The 21,805-nt window shown below is 38.6% G+C and overlaps 2 protein-coding genes across 19 annotated transcripts in view; both read left to right on the top strand.

The window, feature by feature from the left end:
- Positions 1–2,387, top strand: part of pde4dip (phosphodiesterase 4D interacting protein) — a 95,865-nt gene extending 93,478 nt beyond the window's left edge. For all 15 annotated transcript variants that reach the window (XM_080291609.1, XM_080291608.1, XM_080291607.1 and 12 more), the window contains one exon: positions 494–2,387. In XM_080291609.1, coding sequence (XP_080147735.1) covers positions 494–642 — 149 coding nt within the window. In that variant the 3' untranslated portion in view covers positions 643–2,387. The remainder of the gene's footprint in view (positions 1–493) is intronic.
- A 2,567-nt stretch (positions 2,388–4,954) lies between these two features.
- Positions 4,955–21,805, top strand: part of mast2 (microtubule associated serine/threonine kinase 2) — a 172,527-nt gene continuing 155,676 nt past the window's right edge. For all 4 annotated transcript variants that reach the window (XM_026147103.2, XM_026147105.2, XM_026147104.2 and 1 more), the window contains exon 1: positions 4,955–5,817. In XM_026147103.2, the coding sequence (XP_026002888.2) occupies positions 5,737–5,817 (81 nt within the window). In that variant the 5' untranslated portion in view covers positions 4,955–5,736. The remainder of the gene's footprint in view (positions 5,818–21,805) is intronic.

The following is a 21,805-nucleotide window of genomic DNA, read 5'->3' as shown; positions in this document are numbered from 1 at the left end:
ATAGTGCAGTGAGACCATACTGACCAGTTTAAGAATGTGGCCTCTAGTCCTTACCCAGGATTACTATTTCTTTTGATTCTGTTATCAAGTAATAAGTGCAAAGAAATGCAATGTCTGGTGGAGATGAACCAAAAATATATATTTTTAAAACAGACATTTTTAACTGCAAAAGAGATTATTGGGCTTTATATGTGGTTACTGCTATACTTACTTTTATACACATACATTTTTTATGAACTCAAATTGATATAGATGTCTAATACCACTGGCTGAGCAATAGGTTGGTTTTGCTCTGTATATGTGCATTTTGAGGGGACAAAGGAAAACTGATAAACAGCAATCAGAAGCTGATACCGGTGTTAACAAAAAGAAATAGTAAAGTTACTTACAAGTGTAACATTTTAAATTATATACAACTTACATTTAACAGGTGGTGCATAAATAAGATCCACTCCATAGAAACCTCCTGGATCTCTTGTCAACTGTCTTTCAGGTGAAATCTCAGGCGGACGCTTCTGTGAGCTCAACATGTCTCCTGGTTGGAGTGTCATGAAGCCCCAAACTTCACCCTGTAGCTCTTCCTCCTCTCCTGCCCAGGGATGGACTCACCACCAGCTCCCCCTGCAGGAAGTCTTCCTGTAGCTCAGAGTTCATCATCACTGCCATCTCCGGCTGTGTTATTTTATTATTTATATCAATGGTATAATTTGTGCAGATGTTTGCAGGATTTTCCTGGAGGGAACTCAAAGGTTTTTTTGTTCATGTGAGATAAGTCTCAGTTTGGCTGAAGCTTGTTTATGATTCATAGGTCTTTTTGCATTATTACTATTAAACCAAATTTAAATAAGAATAGAACTAAATTTAAAACAGTTTGAAAACTTTTAGATTCATCAGCAAATTAATCAGCAATTTCTGGAGGATGCCCTTGACTCACAGTTTAAAAGTGACAAATCAGGAAGGAGCTTCACCTTTGTTACTTCAGCAGGGATTTTAAAATGCAAAAAATGTGTTTAATGCCAGCAGGAAAAGGAAGAGTTAAAGAGCAAAATCCAAAGTGCTTCCTCTTAGCCTCTCTTGAGGCTCATGTTTGTAGTCAGTGTGTAGAATTACATGCATGTGGTGTGAGCGTTGTGATAAAACAAAGCCATACTCCCCAGAGGTAGTTATGTTTTAGTTTTGTCCTAATATCCTAATGAAAAAAGAACATAGAACCATCAAAAGACGTGCAGTCGGTCGTGTAGCTGGTAGATGATGTTTTTACTTTCAAGTAACACAGCAGCTTAGTGTCACTGATTCACCGTTCACCCTCCAACTTCACTTTTTCTGTTAGACATGGAAACAATCTTTCCTTTGTCTTTAGATAATTTAAAATGGGGGTCTGGCATCATCAACTTGCAGGCTTGATAAACCTTGTAAAAAAGATACTTGTGAGATACATTTTAATAAATGGTCCAGAAAGGATGACAGTTCATTTTTGTAACGATTAAAAAAAACAAAAAACCATAGCATCTCTTTTTTTCTTCTTCGTCAACTTCTTTTTTTTTTTTTTTTTTTAAAAACAAAACTTTTTTTTCTATGTTTATTTTTTGTTTTTAGCTAAATTTGTCAGTATCTGTGTGTTTTAATGTTTTGTCACAGCGATATTTAAAAAAAGTAAACACGTCTCTGGAAGCGTTTCCTTTGGAAGAGGTTTTGTGACACTCACAGTTTATTTTATTTCATTGGCTCCTCTTGTGTTTATTATTATTATTATTGTTTAGTTTGTTTTCGTGACTTTTTTCTGTTTTGTAGGTCACCTGTTTTGTTTTGTGCATGAACTGTGGCTTTACTGCCCTCTAATACTTTTACTGAAAAATGGAAATTCTGGGGTTACTGTGCAATACATAGCTCTGTGTTTCTTTGCTTTTGTTTTTAAGCTTGAGTGTTAAAGTGCCATGTCAACGGTTTTAATTCTAAAACTGAACTGATTTAAGAAAATTATTTGTTAGATGAATGCATGTGACAATCAGTATGAAGCACTTTTATTGGCCCAGGCATTTTTAGCTATCTAAATCACATAAAACAGCACTATACTGTAGGAGTGTAGTTAAGAAGCAATAAAATGAACCAAAGTAGACAACTTGCATGTTGTTAAATCAGGTTTAAAAGAGATTAAACAGTTTTGGACTGTTTTCCCTTAGAGGTCAAAGGTCAAACTTGGTTTGTTTTGTTTCTTTTAGTGTTAGAGCTGTTTTAGGAGCCACCCTTCATATATGTGCATATTAACGGTAGTATGTACACCTGAGAGAAGAGATGGTCTTTGGATGAAGGCCATTTGTATTTTTAAGACTTCTCTTTATTAAAATGTTTTGTGGTGAAGATCTTTCCAATAAAAGGGGACAAAAATATCTGTCATGTTTGTTGTTTTCTCACGTTATACTACATGTTTTTTATTTTGTTCACCTTAAGCACAGCCTTGCAAATACAGTGAGGGTTTCTTTATACTGTACACTTCATAAACCGTGTTTAATCAGCGCTCAAATGCTGTTCAAAATAAAAACAAAACAGAATAACAATAGATGTACATGTGACTTACACAAAATTACAGAATACTTTCAAGTGTCACTAGCTTTTCTCTTTTTAGATCAACAATATTAAATGCTGATTATGAGATCAACAATAAGCAAGAAAAGCTATAAAAGCAGGAAATGCAAATACAAAATGAAAGCAGAGGCATAAAAATTTAAAGATTAAAATTTTAAAACTCTTAAATTAAAAAGTGATCATACATGTTAAATTAAAGAAGACATGATGCGCAGAAAATATGAGTTGTTTCCTGTTATGTTTTGAAATTTATGAATTATTTTATACTAAAGAGTAAGGGTAAACTCACTGGCCATTTCTTTAGTTACACTGAGTTGAACTCCATATTGGCTTTGTGACAAAGATTCAACAAGGCGCTGGAAACACTCTTTGGACTTTGTTGTCTATACTGACCATAATATGGAGTTGTGGTCAACTGAATGGGAAGCTGACAAATTTGCAGGCCAGCTACACATCCATAATGCAAATATCCAATTCTACTACACCCCAAACGTGTCTCGAATGGATTAAAACGCAATGACTTGGGAGGTCATTTGAGGAAAGTGATAGTAAAGTCAGTAAAGTAAAGAACCTTTCAAGACAAAAATCACATAGTGCTTCTCAAAATATCAGAGCATTAAAAAAGAAAAATGGGAAATTATCATGATCTCGTTGTCATATTTAAAATTCAGTTTGAGGTTATTTGAATGTGTTATCCTTCTGAATGCAGCCATCAGAAGATGGGTACACTATGATCAGAGAGGGATGGATATGGTTAGCAACAATACTCAGTCAGACATTTAGAGTAAATGATGCTGACATACAGTGTGCCAAGAAAATGTCCCCCACATTACACCACCAGTCTAAACTACTGGTACAAATAGGATGGATACTGGCATGCTTTTATTTTGTTTATGCCAGATAAACTAAATGAAAGCATCTGTATGCTGCAGCAGAGTTTGAGATCCATCAGCCCAGTCAATGTTATCCTACTCAGCACAGGATTGACAGCTGGTGCGGTCTTCTGCTGCTGCACAACCTGAACTTCGGCAAGTTGTCTTGACCATGACTGTAGGACTAAATGGACTGAGTTGCTGACGTGTGACGGGCTAATTAGATCTTTGCATTAATGAAACACTGAACAGGTGTACCTGGTGAAGTTTAACAGTGAAAGATAGAATAAGGCTACTGTGGGGATAAAAGAAAATCTGACTGTCGTATATATGGCACAATTTACCAAAGTATTGCCATGTGGTTTAAATACAAGGATGTCAAAGTGACAAGAAAATTCCCTCTTTGGGAAAAAAGAGGATTTTATTAAACAACACGTGCGCCTAAAATACACACTAATTATTCATATTATTAGATAATAGAATATATATTGCTTAATATGTAAATGTTATATGCAGCTATATGTGAAACATTAAAATATACATCACTTTATAAGCCTATCTGTTTATTTCACGGTCTCGTTAAACATACACACAGAAAACACATACGAAGCAGTTTAGTTGTTAATCAACAGGTGGCAGCAAACCACAACAAACCTCGTGGAATTGTTTCACAGCCCCAACACTACGAGGATGCAAAAGCAAGTCGGTATATGTAAAGGAATCAGTATAAGGTGTCTGATTCTGTGAGTGTGCTTTTAAATTTTAGAAAACAAAAAGTTAATTTCTTTCATGTGTCTGCATGGATTTTTTTTATAATCGTCATCATCTTTTTTTCCAAAATCAAGAAATCGTCTAGCAAGCGGAGGGTGTAGATGAGCTTGAAACCAGAGGTGTGAAGGGGATTAGGATTTCAAAATAAAACCTTTTGCACTTGCGCAAATTGCGAAAAATGACAGACATAATATAACGGCATATTGACTTCAGTATATTGCATTCAGGATAAACAAAAATATATTTTCTTCTTTTGAAATGGCAGTAGAGTATATTTGTCTTCTTTTACCACGACAGTTACCGATATCACATTGCATTGTCAGTGTTCAAATTTCACTCACATCAGGAAAATCCCAAATTATTATAATTATTATGTAAAAGAGATCAGTGGTTAGTGCCACTGGGAGCTTTGATCTCAGTGAGACTAACCTGGTTAAATTAATTAATTTAATTATTATTATTATCGTTTTAAAATAAGAGAATGTTATCCCCATCTGGTTTATTTTCTATGACTACAAAGACGCCAAAGATTGAACACTCTGGGAGAGACAAAGAGGTTATCACTAATATTTATTTTTAATAGTCATTGCATTTTTATTATTTATATATTTATTTGTTTAGTAGTTAGTTAGATAGATAGGATTTGTTTTTGTTGTTTTTATTACATGTGGATTCCTGTCCTTTCTTGCATACTTTTATTTTGGTATTAATGGACCGGATGTTGTATTCCTGCTAACCTGACACCCCAGCAGTCGTGTCAGAGCCAGGAAACAAGCTGAGCTGTACCGTGTCGTTGCAGTTCAACAGCGAGGTTAACTCAGTGTTCGCAGAGATCAGCCTTTATGTGAGGATGGGCGAACACCGAGACATGATGTATGTCGCCTAAGAAGTCACCAGACAGAGACGGAAGACGTGGAGCTCTTGGGGAATCATCTGGAAGCGTTAAGAGGGAAGGTAGACCTGCCAGGGTGTCACGGTCTTTCTGGGCAGGTAGACGTTATCAGGCAGCCAGACTAGCCGCTCAGCTAGTGTTTCAGCGGCAAGACGCTAGCTTAAATCGGGTTGAATGAACTGTTGCCACAGACGGCACAAAAAAGCGCAGCACGGATACATTTTTTCTAGAAATATAAAGCTATCCCTGTGAAAAGCGCACACTGCCCTTTTATCGTTTTCAAGGAGACACCGGTGGCTGCTCATGCAAGAAGGCTGATTGACAGCTTGTCACAACGGGTTTTCCAGATGTGGAGTCAGCACAAGAAGTGTAGCCGGGCTCTGAGTCGGGAATGGCTGGCCGGAGCAAACTCATAGGTGGAATCGCAAGTCAACAAACTGCAACAGCAAGCCATGCATTTCAGTTTGGCGCTGAGGTGTCCCTGAAAACCACAGCAGCCGACCTGACACGTTGTTCTAGCCAGCTAAGTGAAGTTACCGAGAGGATACTGGAAACTGCACAGGCAAGCGGGTGAAGTGGTGCAATCCGGCGCGCGATAGGACTGTTCCTACAGTCAGTATGAAGAGGACGGAGAATAAAAACAAAAGGAAACTCTGCAGTATGGAGCAGCACGACAGTGGAGGAGAGGAGAAAGATGCGGTGAGTAGTAAAAGCCTTTCGATACTCCTTGCTATGTCAGGAGGACGTGTCTCGTTCCCTTGTGAGTTCATGAGCCCACAGAAATCGCTAGAAACCCCTTAAACAGCGACGTCCTTTGCTTTCGGTACCTTTATGCAAAACCATTTTTCTTAGTAATTCTGCAATGTAGACCTTTTTCCAGAACTTTCCTAATAACTATGTTTTTTGGCTTAGATGAGTTAATATATGCCATCATAATTAGTTGCTATTGCTAGTAGTTATAAAACTGTCTGTAAGCATGTAGTCACACAGCAGTGAGGTTGTGTGAAAAATGAAGCAGTCAATATAGAATAAACAAGCAGTTATGATGTCCGTCTGTTTCATCAGCTACTACTAATGAACAGTTAATCCTCTCAGGAAATATACGCTTTCAGTAAAACATGTACACAGATGCTCTGTCCCTGCAGCTCTACATGTTTGAAAGACTCATTCCCTAATGGAGAAAAGGGACCTAATTCAGGAGCTTCACAGTTTTTGCTCAGTCAGTGTGGATGCTGGCTGTTTCCTACTATGGTAGGTTGTATACATTCTTTGGTTTGTCAGACGAAGGCATGTAGTCTGGAGTCCTGAAGAAGACTAAAGTGTGCTCTAGCAGTAAATCTGCGCTTTGTCAAAGAGTATGGATTTTGGATTTGTTGTAATTTATCAGTAAGTAGAAGTAATCCACCACCAACTAACACCAAGTTATCCATAGTGGGCTCATTACTTGGTGTTATTTGGCCTTGTGCTAATCTATTCAGTGCCCAATTTGTTCAACATGTAGTTATAATGCCAGTCTGGGATACCTGGGAAACCTACAGCTTAAGAACAAATGCATCAGAACTGGAGGTCAGAGGGGCTTTGAGCTGTGCCATCAAACTGGTAATTTCATTTCAGGTATTTTTTATTAGTAGTATGTTTTTTTTAGTCCAGTTATTTGATATAAGTGATATTGGGAGAGGGTTCATCCCTCCCATAAAGTTATTGATTCTACATATATAAAGTCTGAAACTCTGTGCATTTGCACATTGAGAGGGTTAAGAGGCTTAAGCACAAAATAAACGACTGTCTGCCACATATATCTACTTTAACCAGTTATTAGCTGTTGGTGGAATATGCTCTTCTAGAAGCCATGCATCAGTATATTGGTTTAAAAACAGGTATAGGCCAGTATTGATTGCTATCGCAGTACCATATGTCTAAGTATTTTAATAATATTCAACTGGCTAAATGTTCAAAATGTTTTGTGAAGTCCTGAAAGATTTTACAACATTTTCCGTAAAGACTTTTTGAAGTAAGAAGTATGAGAAGCTGAGCACCGGCTATCATCCTAGCATATCTGTTATAGTAAATATTGATTTGCACCCACAATTTTACAGTCAGATTTGTTGCATGCCCCCTTTGGTGGCTACTTTACCTCACTAAACCAATAATTAAAATATTTAAGACTTTATTGATATGGGCAAGCCATTACAGAGGACATCATATTTGAGTCCGTAATAACTCATTGTCACGTGGTAATACTGTACAGTGCAATTCCTGATAGAATTCAGTAAAAGTTTATTTTAATGCTGCTAGGAATTGAAATCACTTGCAGCTTGTGTGTAATACTGTTCAGGAGCCATACTAAGGCAGTTTTATATTTTATTTGTCTTTGTTTGTAAAAACTATAAAGATAGCCCTCTAATAAGATACTCTGTCCAAAGATGAAGTCATCGGTGGAGCTCCAAATGTTTCCCAAAACCGGCCTAAAAGAGGAAATGTCTTCTTTGCAGGCAGTTTAGATTCAGGGGAAGGATTCGGTTTTGGGGAAGTTTGAGGGAGTGAGCTTTATATTTGTATCATGGGAAGAAAGACAGATGTTTTTTTGCTGCCACAGTTTTATTTGTTCTTGTGTGAACCGTGACGAAGTGAAGGAGCAGACAGGGCGTTTTCATGTTAAGTGACTTATCTGCCTATTTGCTTACATTGTGGAAGGCTGTGAATCATGTGCTATATTACTTCATGGTTGGCTGTTCTTATTTTCTTGCAAATGTGTATAATTGGGGTTTCGGTAAGATGTGTGACAAAAACTTACTTCTGACAAAGCAAAGAGATGTCCTCGGAGAAAAGCTGCACATGCTAGAGGTCAGAGCTGTGCTTGGATTTCCGTTTTTGCTTGATGATGATTTCTACATGTTCATTTAAAAATAACAGCCAGTTGCCGTCTTGTAAAGAAAACCCACACAAGTAAGTGGTTTTTATGCTTATCGTCCTTACTTTATGAGAAACAGATCATCAGATCATACAGTTGCTCCTGGAGAATCATTCGTCACTGATGTCTTCACTTACACACTGTCCTTGTTACAATAAAACCCCCACAAAATAACCAACATTTCACACAGTCAGAGGATGGATGTCATTTTCTAACTTCAGCGTGAATTTCAATATGTTGCCAGGGACAGCGGATAAACACATACAAACACCCACTGGAGTGTTGTAATGTGGGACCTGCATACTGACAGTTGGAAGAAGAATGCTTGTTTTTACGGTGGTGACTGCAAACAGTCACCACCGTAAAAACAAACAGGACATTATTACATCATGAAAGTCAGACATTCTGCAAGGTGTAATCAAACTCCTCCTTTATCTTTTAAACAAATTCAAAATAGGGTTAAATGTAAATGCCATTGAACATTGAATGTAAAAAAATGGAGAAATGGTAGCTTTCCTTTTTATAATGGATATTTTTGGAACTTTCCAACATGGTGTGAGCAGTGCTGGGCGATAAAATGATCACAATATTTTATAGAGGGGGGAAAATTTCAATGCCGATGATGAATGTAGGCTTTAATATTTGATGAGACAAACAATAATTTGGTTTCAGGCAGTATGTAAGGTTGGTGTAACGCTGGTCTTCTGAGAGAAAAAAATGACAATAACCAGGATGTCCTGATGAGTAAAGCCAAGAAGGAAAATGTATCCGCCGTTCAGGAAGAGATAATACCAAAGAAAGGTCACACATCATCAAAAGTGTGGAAGTGGTCAGTTTTCTATGATTAGACCAAGCACAGATAAAGACAGGTTGCAAGATATAGTGGCGACAGGTCCCAACAAAATCCAGTAACATGACACACTTTAAAAAATATCAAAAGTATGCAAAAGAATGTGAATCTTCCAGGGCTGGAAAGCGTCGTGTTCTGGGCACGCATGAGCTTCAGCCTCGCAGTCTTGATTATTGGTCCTGAGGAAAGGGAGGGTCACAGACCATCTGCTGTGACAGACCAGAGAAGCACCTTGGTAAGGTCTTCCTTTGTCTCTCGTCAGCTTCTTCGTAGACATCAAAAACTGGATGTCAACCAATTTTCTCAAACTGAGCAATAATAAAACTGAACTGTGGTTGTGGTTCCCAGGTCACAGCCAGGAAAAGTGGCCAATCTGGACCTCTATCTCACCTTTTCCACAACTTTGGTGTCATCCTGGGCTTCCTCCTCTCTCCTTACTACATATTAAATCCATCTCTAAAAGTGCCACCCAAATATGTCCAAGCTCTGGCTAGTGCTCCCTGACTCTTCAGCTGAAACCATCATTGATAGCTTCAGTACTTCCCACCTGGGCTACTGTAACATTTTCCTGCTTGGTCTGTTTATCAAAGCCTTGGACACAGTGCAGTATGTTCAGAACTCAGCTGCCGGAGTTCTTACCTAAACACATCACCCTAACACTTACGTGCTGGAGTTTGGCGATGATGACGGCTAAGCTACCAGTCGAGTTCCGTATCTCTTATCGAATCCATCTCCTCATTTACAAATCCCAACATGCTTTTGCTCCTCAGCATTTTTCTGATCTTCTCTTCTAGACCTCATGTTTTCTTCTGCATTCTGCAGATAAAGGCGTAGTCTGCACTTCTCACGCCAGTCTTTTAGGGAAAGAGGCTTCAGTGCTACTGCACCATCTCTCTGGAACAGGCTCCATCCCTGAGTATTTTCAACAGACAGTTCAAATGCCACCTGTTCACTGAGGCCTTTGAGCTCTGACTTTTGTGTAAAGTCCAAACCTCCAACTCTCCCTCCTCAATAACCGGACGAAGCCCCCAAATGTTAAGATTCAATATTGAGGAAGGGTACAAGAGGTGATCGAAGAATAACCAAACTTTAAATCATATTTAAATACTTGAAAGGGTATTTAAATATGATTTGTTTTTGTTGCAAATAATATTATTATGTTTTAAATTAATTAATAACTTTTTCCCCACAGCCAAAACATTGCAGCTATATGTGATGGAGTTCATAGCTCTCATAGATTGCAGAGAAAACATTTCTTCTTTCTCTGCTAGCTGAAAGAGAGATGAAAGGATAAGCTGTAATATCTTCTCACTTAAGACACCATGTTGTTGCTCCTTGCTTAAGCCCTGACATGATCAAGCTAATTAGGGCAGACTTGAGGTAGACTGAAATCTACAGCAGCTTAAATGTGTACTCTACAGTGTTAATAGGAGTGGCTGGGAACAGGGAGTTTTGTTATTTCACTAACTTCACTTTCACTTCATTTCTAAGCTATAAAATGCACATTGTAGCTCCTTAATTCTTTGTAATCTGTTATCTGTCCATCAGTTTGATGAAGTTTACTTTTGAAAACCATTGCACTAAACATCTAGCACTACCAACATTTTTTTTCTATCATATGACCATGTAGCTAATGTTTAGAACATTTCTTCTTCTGAGAGAATGGATTTCTTTCCATAGTGTCCAGCCCCATGCTCACTATAATGTCCATCCTTCGCTACTGATAATGCTGAAAGAAGTCAAACCGCTTCCAGCCTCATCAACTTCGTCTGTTCCTAGCTCTACATATTGTCAACGGTAACAGTAGCTGTTAACATCTCCGGTTCATTGGATGTGCTTAGGGTACTCATTAAATCTCCTCCCCTCCCTTTCACTGATACGGGAGAGTGATTTCCTTCCCAGCCTTTAACCACTTATGGGTTAGGTGCAGCTGAGGAGCCATTGAGCCAGAACGACCTTTGGGACTCCAGCTGATAGTTCTCCCTGCATTGCAGATGCCAGGGGGCAGACTGATAGAGCCCAAATGGTTTATGTGCCATTTTAGAATGCCTAGAAGCGCACTAATGGGAAGGCGCAGATGCAGTAGGATGATTGACATTAATTATAAAGCCCTCATTAACGAGAATTATGGCTGAGGTGAGCCCTATCGATGACTATACAAAAATCTCACGTATTAGTGTACAGGTTTAGTTATTGTGGTAATCTGCAATGAGTAGGAAGGAGAAATCTCAAAAAGTGACAAATGACACAAGTCAAAGCATTTGTTTGTTTCCCTTTGTTAATATTCAGTGTGTTTGTGGTTATCTGTTTACCGTTCTCAAATTATATTTTGTTAAGTCTCCTCCTTTAGATTAAACTTTGGGCTGTTAAATTGTGAAAATGCCAGCACAACACTCTTACTAGGGAAAATCCATCATCTGCTCCAGCTTAATGTCTTATAATGTTACCCCCCCCCCCCCCGAACCTGAGTGATGTTGATCTCACACTGATCTGGACTGCACATTGCTTTGCTGTCTTTGCTATTGACCACCTCGTTTAAACTTTGCTTTTTCTATCCTGTCCCTGAAAATGGGCACAACTCTGTGCATTGAACAAAAGCCTGCATTATGCTTGCTGTTGTAGTATTTTCAAATTTGACACAATTTAATATTAAACATTGTTAAAGAGTTTTCCTTGTGGAAGTTGTTCTGTCATGTTTAGTGTTTAGGAAATTTTCAATAGAAGTTTTTAGTGTGTGAAAATTTACTAGCATTAAACCAATAAATTTGAACCTATTATGATATAACATTGCTCTTTATTAATATATAACTAACTAACTAAGGAAAACAATGAACACTTACAGTGTTTCTCTAGGCATTTATTTTCCATTTTGAGTTGTTAATAGAAGTGAATGTATACTCAAGAGCATCAAGTCGCATTAACCTAATTCACAGGAAACGACAAATGGCTGTGCCTCCTGTAGGCACTCATTCATAACAGTCACCTCAAAGCACTAGGTAGTATAAGGTGAGCACTCCAGCAGATAATGTCATGACATTTTTTTAAACCAACTTGGAAACCGATATTTTCTTAAGTGGAGCGATATCAAGTTGAACAAGTAACATGCTATTCAACTATCATAATTGCCCGAGTTTAGATTTTCTTCTCTATAGTTTTTTTGTGTACAATAATTGGGATCATGTGTCCATGTAAAAGCAGGCACATACATAATCATTTGTCATAACTGCCACTTAATTTGACACAATCCACCTGACAGTGAGACAAGGTACAGAGGCAGCTCGAGGGCCACCACAATAGTGGCCTTGCCAGGGAGCTAGCTAATGGAGGAAAAACAGGAGATGGAAAGGGCTTACAACTGGCAGCTTTTGAACTTTCATAGCAGAAGTGTGGAAAAATTATGAGTAACTTTAAATATTTTTTTCAACAGCTGGATGGATGAATGAGTAGGAGTCTTTTTCCCCAAAATTGTAGATAACACAGTGTTGTCCACTGAGGAGGAGAACACTCACACACACACACAGGACATCTCATTGACATAATGCTTTCCCTTGCCGCTTAGCCTAACCCTAACCATCAAAGATGAATGCCTAAACCTAACCCTTACCCTATACCTAACTATAACCTAATTGTAACCCTGACACTAACACAACATTTTGAGCCTCAAAAATGCCTTCAAACTCGTGGGGACAGGCCTTTCGTCCCCATAAGTGACTTTTGATCCCCACAAATAAGGTAGCAGGCCAATTTCTCTGTCCTCACAAAGATGTATAAACATGTACGCGCACGCACGCACGCACGCACGCACGCACGCACACACACACACATCAAAAAGCTAAAGTATTCTGCAGGATCTCTAAGTGAGAGAAAGAGCAGAACAGGGAAATGTGTGTATGAACTCTACCATCAACCTTCCCCGTTCTTACTCAGTGAAATGAGGTCAACCAATCAACAGCCCCAACCCCCACCTCTTGGTGTTTGACAGGTGTTTGTCGCTTGCATGACTTACATGACTTCTTTTCCTCGAAAACGAGGTTGAGGATCAGTGATTGCAGAGGAGTGTCTGCAATCACTGATTGCAGAGTGTCCTTCGCTTGCATTCAAGTGGGCGTTACAGATTTTACAGCATGCTGTGGTTTAAATCAAACAGTGTGTGTGTGGGCCATCTTGATATATGAATGTTTTTTGGAAGTGACTGAGGGTGGCCATCCCTGTTGTGATTGGGTGATATTAACCTTTGGGCCTTGGCCAGCAAGGCGATTCCAGAAAAACATCCTGCTTCCTTGCCAGCTAACTATAGGAACACAAACACAACAATGAGGTCTGAAACAATCATAAGACAAGAAGGTTTGACAGACAGTCGAATTATGTAACTGCAAAAGTTACATTTTATGTTCTGTCTTGTCAAAGTAAAGACATTTTTTATTATGCCTGTGTGCCACATTCACTGGAAAGATCTGCAAGATGTAAACTTGAACTTAGGCCCGGTTAGCTTGCAACCAATTGTTGAATTGTATATACATATGGGAAATTAAAAAATGGCAGCAATCGGCTGTTTCTCCAGTCTCCAATTCACCTCCCTTAACCACAGGAAGTGGGAATATCAGTGAGTCAGTGGCATTATTCAGAGCTGCTCTGTCGGAAAAACTACAAAATGATTACAAGCATTCATATCAGCATAAATTGGACTAATTACAATCTTTACTGAAACGGCTCTGATCTCATTTTATAGCAGTGCTGATAACTCTGGTTAGGCAGTAATGAGACCTCACTGTCTGATTCCCAGACAGCGTTTGAACATTAACCTCAATTCTTTCACAATCGCTTTTGGCAAATATTATTTTCAACAGAAACAAGCTGGACTTGCTACTGAGCCCTCAGAGCAAGAACACACCCACGATTAAAGCTTTCACGTTTAAATATCAGTTTAATCCACCAAAAATTAAATTGGTGAGCTGTGAGCAGTAGCCCAGGGGATTAGTGTTCTGATAGGTCGTATCGCTACATGTCTCAGGCCTGTAAATAGTGACTCATGTGAACTGATGATCAGTCATATCAGGTGTAGAGCCCTGTGCTCTGATGCAACGTTTGCTGCTCCAGAAAACAGGCCTGTAATGGTGTAGCCATGGTGGTGAAGCTCCAGGCCCAGGTCAGTGGCTCAAAGTTTTACTGGCCCATGTATAGTTTAACTGGCCTACTATTTTTATATATTTTTTAATATCAATACAACTTAATGAGTATAAATATTTTTGCACTGGTAGGAGATTTGATGTGAATTGAGGTAAAAATAATTCCACTTTATTAAAATTGAGCTTTCAGTTTACCTCCCACTGACACTTTCCTGTTAAACATACAAGTCCTTGGCTCTCTGCTGGGTGATATTTCCAACAGAACCTCACATCAGTCCACATAAACCTAAGCTCTCTTACCTGAGGACCTTTAGTAAATTAAACATTTGCACAGCACTGGTTCTCATGATTCCTGAGTCTTATTTTACTAAGCAGCATGGAGTCCTAGTCACTGAAAGAGCAAACTCGTATCTATCATAATGATAAAAATAAATCATTGAAGCATTTTTGGAACATTTTGCCATATTTCAATAATTGCTCAGTAGTTATTCTGTAGATTAGAAGTAATGCAGGTCGTTAATTTCAGTTTAACAAACTTGGGATGTTCTGTGTGAATGCAGTGCAAGAAACAGACATGCGATGGATATTTCCTTGGTAATACCAGTCCAGTGTAATAAAGCCCTGTTTGCCTGGGATTAGTTTGAGTTGAATTTAAAACTAATCCTCTGGGAATTCCATCTGTGGTCAGCTGCAGGCCTAAAATGAATCTTAATAGACTTCTACAAAGATTGTTCCTGTTGAAAGGTAGCCCAATGTTCCTTACGTAGTCCTGCCATGGATGTTCTCCATCATATCATCTTTTGAAATGTTATTCTTCAATTAATATATCTTCATGCTCCGCAGCCAGACATGCTCTTTGACATATGTGGACAAAATGCTGTCTAACTTCCATTTAAAATTGCCAACACCACCCTCTTGTGCACATGAAAACACTGAAATATGGAAGCTAGTTTTTGATGGAATTTGTAGTTTACAAATTAGAAATGGCAGATTTGGGATTAAGATCACTGACCACCGCAGTCGTAGCAACATACCAAAGTCCCCAAGTAATCCTGGTCCCTTGTAAATAGAAGGGTAGTTGCTGCATTGCAAAAATTCCTAGTGCCATTGTTATTAATTATTTCTTGCACTAATATATGATACAGTGATTTTTAAAAGATTCAAACATTGTAAATATTACAGCCAAATCTGAGATTCATTAACTGTGTCGTCATACCTTTACTATTTATTGTCCATTAGTTATGTTGCCATGTCATTTGATACATTTAGTTCAGAGTGCCAGATGTGCTTTTCAAATTGTAATTAAATTGCTCATTTTTTGGCTATGATCAACTCTGATGATGAGTCTGGTGATCGTCTTGTCGTGACATGCATCAGCACAATAACATGTTGGCTTCCGTTAAAAAGGCTGTTTTGCATGCAGTATACTTCCTAATCTGTACTGTCCTTTGCATCCCATGTTTGTGCTGCAGAAAGATGATGGTAAACTTTTATTAGTGCCAGAGCATCAAAAACCTGGCAGCCCTGCACAATTCGTGTTGCTTTTATTAGTAGAGTGATCGCATAAAAAGTCTGCCAGCTGACAAAGCATCAACTCGTGTGTGGCAATGACCCAAGTAAATGCAGCTTCTGAATGGTTCAGTATTCTGAGAGATCACTGCTTCCATGACTCTCCTGCTGCTCAAGAAAACTGCAGCCCAAATCTGATGCAGTATGCTTTCTTATGGTGCCACATGTGCATGAACACACATGTTGCAAAAATGGGCGTATGCGCACACATACCCATATACCCACATACCCACATTACACATATGTGTTTTTTCTTTTATTTGTAAGTGATTTGCAACTGTATTATATTGAAAGATCTAAATGTTGGCTCAGCCTCCGTGTAGGAAGGTATGAAACGTTAGGGCTGAGATCAGGGCTACTTGATAAGACACACACTACTCAGCAGCTGTGAGACCCCTCCTTATTTCCCCTGCTGCATTTTGCATACAGGCAGGTTTTGTCCCTTACTGTGAGAGGAAAACATCTTTTGACCAGTATGTTGACAATTTTCCCGATGCCTTTCTTGCTCATTGTGTTTGACATTTCTGCGCTAATATAATAAGCAATTACTTTGTTGATTTTAGTGCGTCTTTGTGAGGTTTTTTTTTGATACCTTGGTTTCTGGTGGTGTACAGGCTTGTCTCACATTCATAAACTATATTTGATTAACTATATCAGCCACTATACAGTTTTTCTTCATGCGTTCATCATATACTGTAGCTAATTATGTGTTTTCAGGTGTTTGAATAATCTAAAAATTATCTGTAGCATATGACTGTAGTCAAGTACATTCAGGAATCTTTTGCTCCCTAAACCAACAGAATAGACCGTATGCCTATGGTAATTATACTAATGCCTAATGGAAATAATGTAGTATGCTAGCTTTGTACTACGAAGCCTGAGAGACTCTGATTGTTCTTTGACTTGCCATTACTCCTTAAATGATAAAGATGGATCTTATTCATTGCACTTAGCTTTTGTTCTTCTCAGTGGCCTACATACGATAAACATTATGATAAAAACATGTCTCATTGATCTCAACATTATCTCATCATTCACACAGCAAAGTTATTTATTTATTTTATTTGCTGGGACAAATCCCGTTCAGGTTTAGGTACACCTCAATAAATCAAATCATGACTTGAGGATTTCCTGTGCTGTACGCAGAGACTTAATGTTTCCAGGGATAAAATTTTGTGTAATCCTCTGATTTTTGCAAATTAAACGTTGAATTAACGAGCTGGAACTTGGCTCGCTCTGGTCCAAACTGCAGCACTGACTGTGCATCTTTCTGCCATTTTGGGGATCATTTCTCACTCTGTCTGTTTTCATGGCTCAGAGCTTCTTAGTTGCCAAAAGCTGTGGTGTTTTTCAAGTTTTACAACAGAGGTTATTGTGTATTTCTGCACATATTTCATATGCAGTTTTCTATCTTTTTCAGTCAAGTGGCCACATTACAAGAACACATTTATATAGACACAATGGAATCGCATGGCCGGAGTAAAATTTTCAAAAGTCAGTCATGTTTTTGGGAAAATTATTTTTTTTTTATGTTGTCAAATCTTAAAGTCAGCATAGTTGTGGTTCATGCAACAAAATAAGATTTTTCCACATACTTTTTGTATAATTACAGAAAATCAAATAAACTTCAGTATGATTATCTCCAAAAATGCAACCCAAAGAAGCCAAATGTTAATGTCAGGCTATAAAACATGATCCAGTAATAATACTGTCAGTTTATGTGGAGAGAGCAGAGATCCTTTGGATAATGTCAGTTACATCCATTCATTTTCAAACTGAGCTTCAACGACGGGTGGAGACTCGAGACCAGGTGTCTCCACATAACACACACCCCTCACATCTGAACACACATGATTGCACACGCATTATTTTGTGTCTTTCAGCTGCTGGATGAGAGCCAGACATTTAATGAGCTTTATCTGTGTGGCAGAGGCGAGCAGCTATATGAAAAGCTATTTAATATCTCAAACCACTCTATTGTTTCTGGCTGGCTGGTGTGAATTGTAATGGAAGTTGTTGTTGTGTGTTTTGTGTTAGGCTCTTCACCAAGTACTTTTTATTCTTTAGTAAGATTTTCCAGCAAAATAACGAAAAAATTAGAAATAAGATCACGAAATAAACTTTTAATCTATAAAAACATGATGTCACATTGTCATTGTGTTGAGTCAAGAGTCTGAGCTCACCCGTTGTGTCTTATATCTGATAGTGAGACAACAGGGAATACTTTCATTGTGTTCAAAATCATTGGACTTTATCCGTGATCATCGCCTGGCCAAATAATCAAATAACCGACCATTTTCCCCCAAACTGAAACACGCCCATGAATCTGTGTTTGTATGACTAAAGAAAGGTTTGATTCCAGCGCTGTTGAGCTTTTCCTCCCACAAATAATTTTCTCAGTGCGCACAGAAGAGGATGAGGAGGTGAGATGTGACATTTTCCTTTGTGACATTTTCTGAATGCACCCCACTGCTCGCAAAGAAACCTCCCCCTTCTAACATTTTCACTGCTTATTCCTGTCTCCTCTCACTGTAGCCAACAATGTGGCTGCATCCAAACTGCTCCACCTACTAATGAAGAGATCCACAGCAACCATCTTATTATCTGGCCTGTGGTTCAACAGTGGGTTATTTACTTCATGTCCCCCAGCGCGACTGAGCAGGCCAGTGAAGGTCACCTCACACTAGGAGAGGGAGGCAGGCTGGAGATGACCTGCTGAGCCTGACCTCAGATTAAAGCACACCTCATCTATCATGCTTTCTTTCTTTGTTTTCGTAGTTTTTTGTTACCACCCTAATCTCATGGTATGTCATAGTGTTATGGTGTTGGTTTAAAATGCACGCCTTCCTCTTTTGGAGTTTTGTTTTATTGCATCCTGATAGTTGTATCAATTATTGTACAATTAAAGGTTACTGTCAGCTACTCTGACCTCATATTAACTTCACACCCAGGTCACATGGCTGCAATCCAGAGATTTTACTCACTTCTCCCAGGGTGACACATCATCTTTTACAAAAACAGCTTTGCATTAGATTCATTTAACAGTGACGTGGTTCTGATATATCTGATATACCCATGGAGCTTGTGGCTTTCATTCCTCCAGTGTCGTTCCAGACATTTGGTGAGTTATTCCCATGGTGCACTGGACTTTCTTTTAGTTTTTGTGCTTCAAACCTGTAAACTTGTGACTATGCCCACTTAAAAATATTGTCAAACAATCTATTTGCTGAGTTGTGAGCAGCAAAAACTAGAGTGTGGCACTTCTTACTGTTACATTTGATCTGTATTTGAGCTGTTCCTGACAGTTGTATGTTGGATGCTAAAAGATGGCGATCATTTGAAGTTTCTTTCATCCTTTGTCAAACTTCATATAATAGTTTATCACGTTTACTGGATAGATAACAGAATATATTCAAATATCTCCACATTGACTTAGTGAGACAGCGCAGATGTGGAACATTTGTGGGTGTTTTTTGGATACTCTTCTTCTTCTTCTCTTTCTTTTCCTCCTCATTCTTTGTTCCTGATCACACTGTTTATTTGGGTGGGCAAGTATGACCTCATGGTGACCAGACAGTGGAGTTACTTGTCTGTTTGGCTGGCTGTACGCAGACAATGGACACATCTTCACACTGATTTTAAAGTTTAGTAGTGACTCAACAGAGTCCTGGAACATGTTGAAAAGCTTGTAGCTGGGTTTATAGTTTACAGGTGACCTGGCTTCCTGTGATGTGATTACTGCTGTACCAAGCGCACCTTACAACACAAAATAGCAGCGAGATGAGAGTTAGTCTTGGAGCGTTTCAGCAGTCATCGAATCAGTTTGAAGACTGTTCAAGTTTAAGTGATAAACAATTGAAAACATAGAAGGAAAATCTGATGCTGTAGCAGCTGGAAAAATACCTCTTAACTTTTGATCCTTTATCTTGCTTCATGCTAGTTAGTTCTTCTGCTGCTGGTGTGTACCATAGTAAAGGCCTGAAAAGTGCTTTCAATCTGCATATTTCCTGAATGGCTAACAACTTGTAATTTACAAGTCATTGGCTATTGGGGGCTTGCAGTGAACACTAGTCTAATTTTTATATTCTACATTTTCTGTTAATATATTTGCGCTGATACAGACTTTTGGATGCGCTGTTCTACAGTCCAGCCTTCCTATTGTTCCCCAGACGTAATCTTTTTCAGCATTTTAGAATAATTTCAATTCTTTTATTCAGTTACTACTATTAATAATAGTTGGTATAAAGTGGCTTAAGTATTCAGATTTAAGCATTTTATCTTTTTTTTTTAATGCCTTGAGCAGCGATGGGTGAACGACGTGAATGTTTTATCTATATTAGAAGTACAGAGCCAGTTTACAGAAGTGTCAAATGCTGGATCTGACCCATATTTTAGGATTTGATTGTTTTTGAGAAATAAGATACTGTCGAGTCATACAAAAGAAGGAAGTTCTGACAAGTTTATTGATGCTTTGATGGGCAGGACTGTACTCTGTGTCCTGTGATTGGGTTTTCTGTGTTTCCCTATCTCTCCCTGTCTCTTTCTGAGTATTTCTGAAAAGTCCAAACCCGTGTGGAAAGTACAGTTTGTGCTCTATGAGGTGTGGGCGTTGTCTGCAGTGCAAGAGGAATGTGTGGTGAGGTCGTTTTCTTTAGTCCAGTGTCTGCAGTTCTGTTAGAGAATGAACCTGCAGCCAATTCACAGGTTGTAATATGGTCATTTGTTACTGCGTTGCCACTGTTGCCATGGACAACAGCACCCAGAGGCAGAGATGATGGGCTCTTACTGATTAACCATGAACCCCTGTTCCTCTGTACAGATAGCGGTCTCACTGGGAACAGTTTTTGGTTCCAAGTCACTGTTTGAAAAACAAAATTTTTTTTCCATATCATTTACTGGTGGGGCTCACCAGCTTTTAAACACAAAATGCTGTTTGTGAGCCTTTATATGTTACTTAAAGAAATTTGAAGGAACATTGAGCCCACGTAAAGTGTCAGTGAGATGATGTGGTTGCTTATGTTGAAGTAAATGAGCATGAAGTTTGTGATGCCTGGAGCTGTTATTTTGTGGCAACACAAAAAAATCAGAATAGATTTTCCTGACAGGTTTCTTGCGTGTCAGGATCTCAATGAGTTTTTTTCCTCTTTAATTACAGTAAGTCTTGTGATTTTGGTATTTCTGCTCATTTAATTTTTGTTCTCCGTGGTGTTATATGTGGGACTGAGGATTGTCATTTGGAATTTTATGACTTGTTTTTGGCGTTAGAGCTTTGCATGTGGACAAACAGTTTTCCACAAACCACAGCTGAGGATAGGCAGCAGCTGTCCTGGCTCACTACACCCTCTCTGCATTGCCTGTTTCGGCCTCCATCATTCACATCCATCTGTCTGACTATTTTCCTCTTTCCTGTTATTGCTTTCTTCCTGGCTTTTCATTTCTGCACTCATTCTTCTGGCTCAAATGCAGCTAGAATACATCAACCTTGTATTAACTCTGATTAATAGCTTTGTATTTACACACAAATGCATGTGTATACACACACTGAGCTCTTATGGGGACACTCCTGCCTCTTCACCCACTGACAGAGGGGAAGTATATATGATGCAACGTTATCCTGTTCAGACAGAATTTGTTGTTGCACAATTTCATGATGCAACATACTGAATGATCTTAGCTGGCTTACTGACCTGTCTTTTAATGCTGGTTCAAATATGTTTATGGTAGCAACTAAACATCATTATTACAACAAAGGACCGGAGGATTAATTGTATTGTAATCTCAATGGCTTTAAACAATTATGAAAATGTAACTGAGATAATAGGGAAACAATATCACTTTTTTGCACACATTTTGTCTGTGGATAAATCTCATATCCTGATACAAGTCGGTTCTTATCTGATAACAATATATATATCACACTATAGTGCATTTTCTATAAATTCAGCGAATAGTTTATATAGTTGCCACATCAAAAGTACTATCTATTTTCTACATATAAATGAAATAATTGAAAATGAAGTAAATACAGGCCTTGCATTGCGTTATGTTACATGAGCGCTTCCCTGAGGCCTCTGGGTATCATTCCTGCTCCTGTATGGCCTTCGGGAAACTAGCGTGTCTGCAACCGTCGACTGCAGAGCATCCAGTCTCGGATCAACTGCACCGTCTAACTCTTACAGGGATGCGTTGTTCGGCTCGTCAACATATCTGTTGTAGCAGTATTGTATGCTG

The sequence above is a fragment of the Astatotilapia calliptera genome, chromosome 17, assembly GCF_964374335.1.
Source record: "Astatotilapia calliptera chromosome 17, fAstCal68.1, whole genome shotgun sequence".
Classification (NCBI taxonomy): Eukaryota; Metazoa; Chordata; class Actinopteri; order Cichliformes; family Cichlidae; genus Astatotilapia; species Astatotilapia calliptera.
The sequence above is the reverse complement of the archived record's forward strand: the minus strand, read 5'-3'. Positions and strand labels throughout refer to the sequence as shown.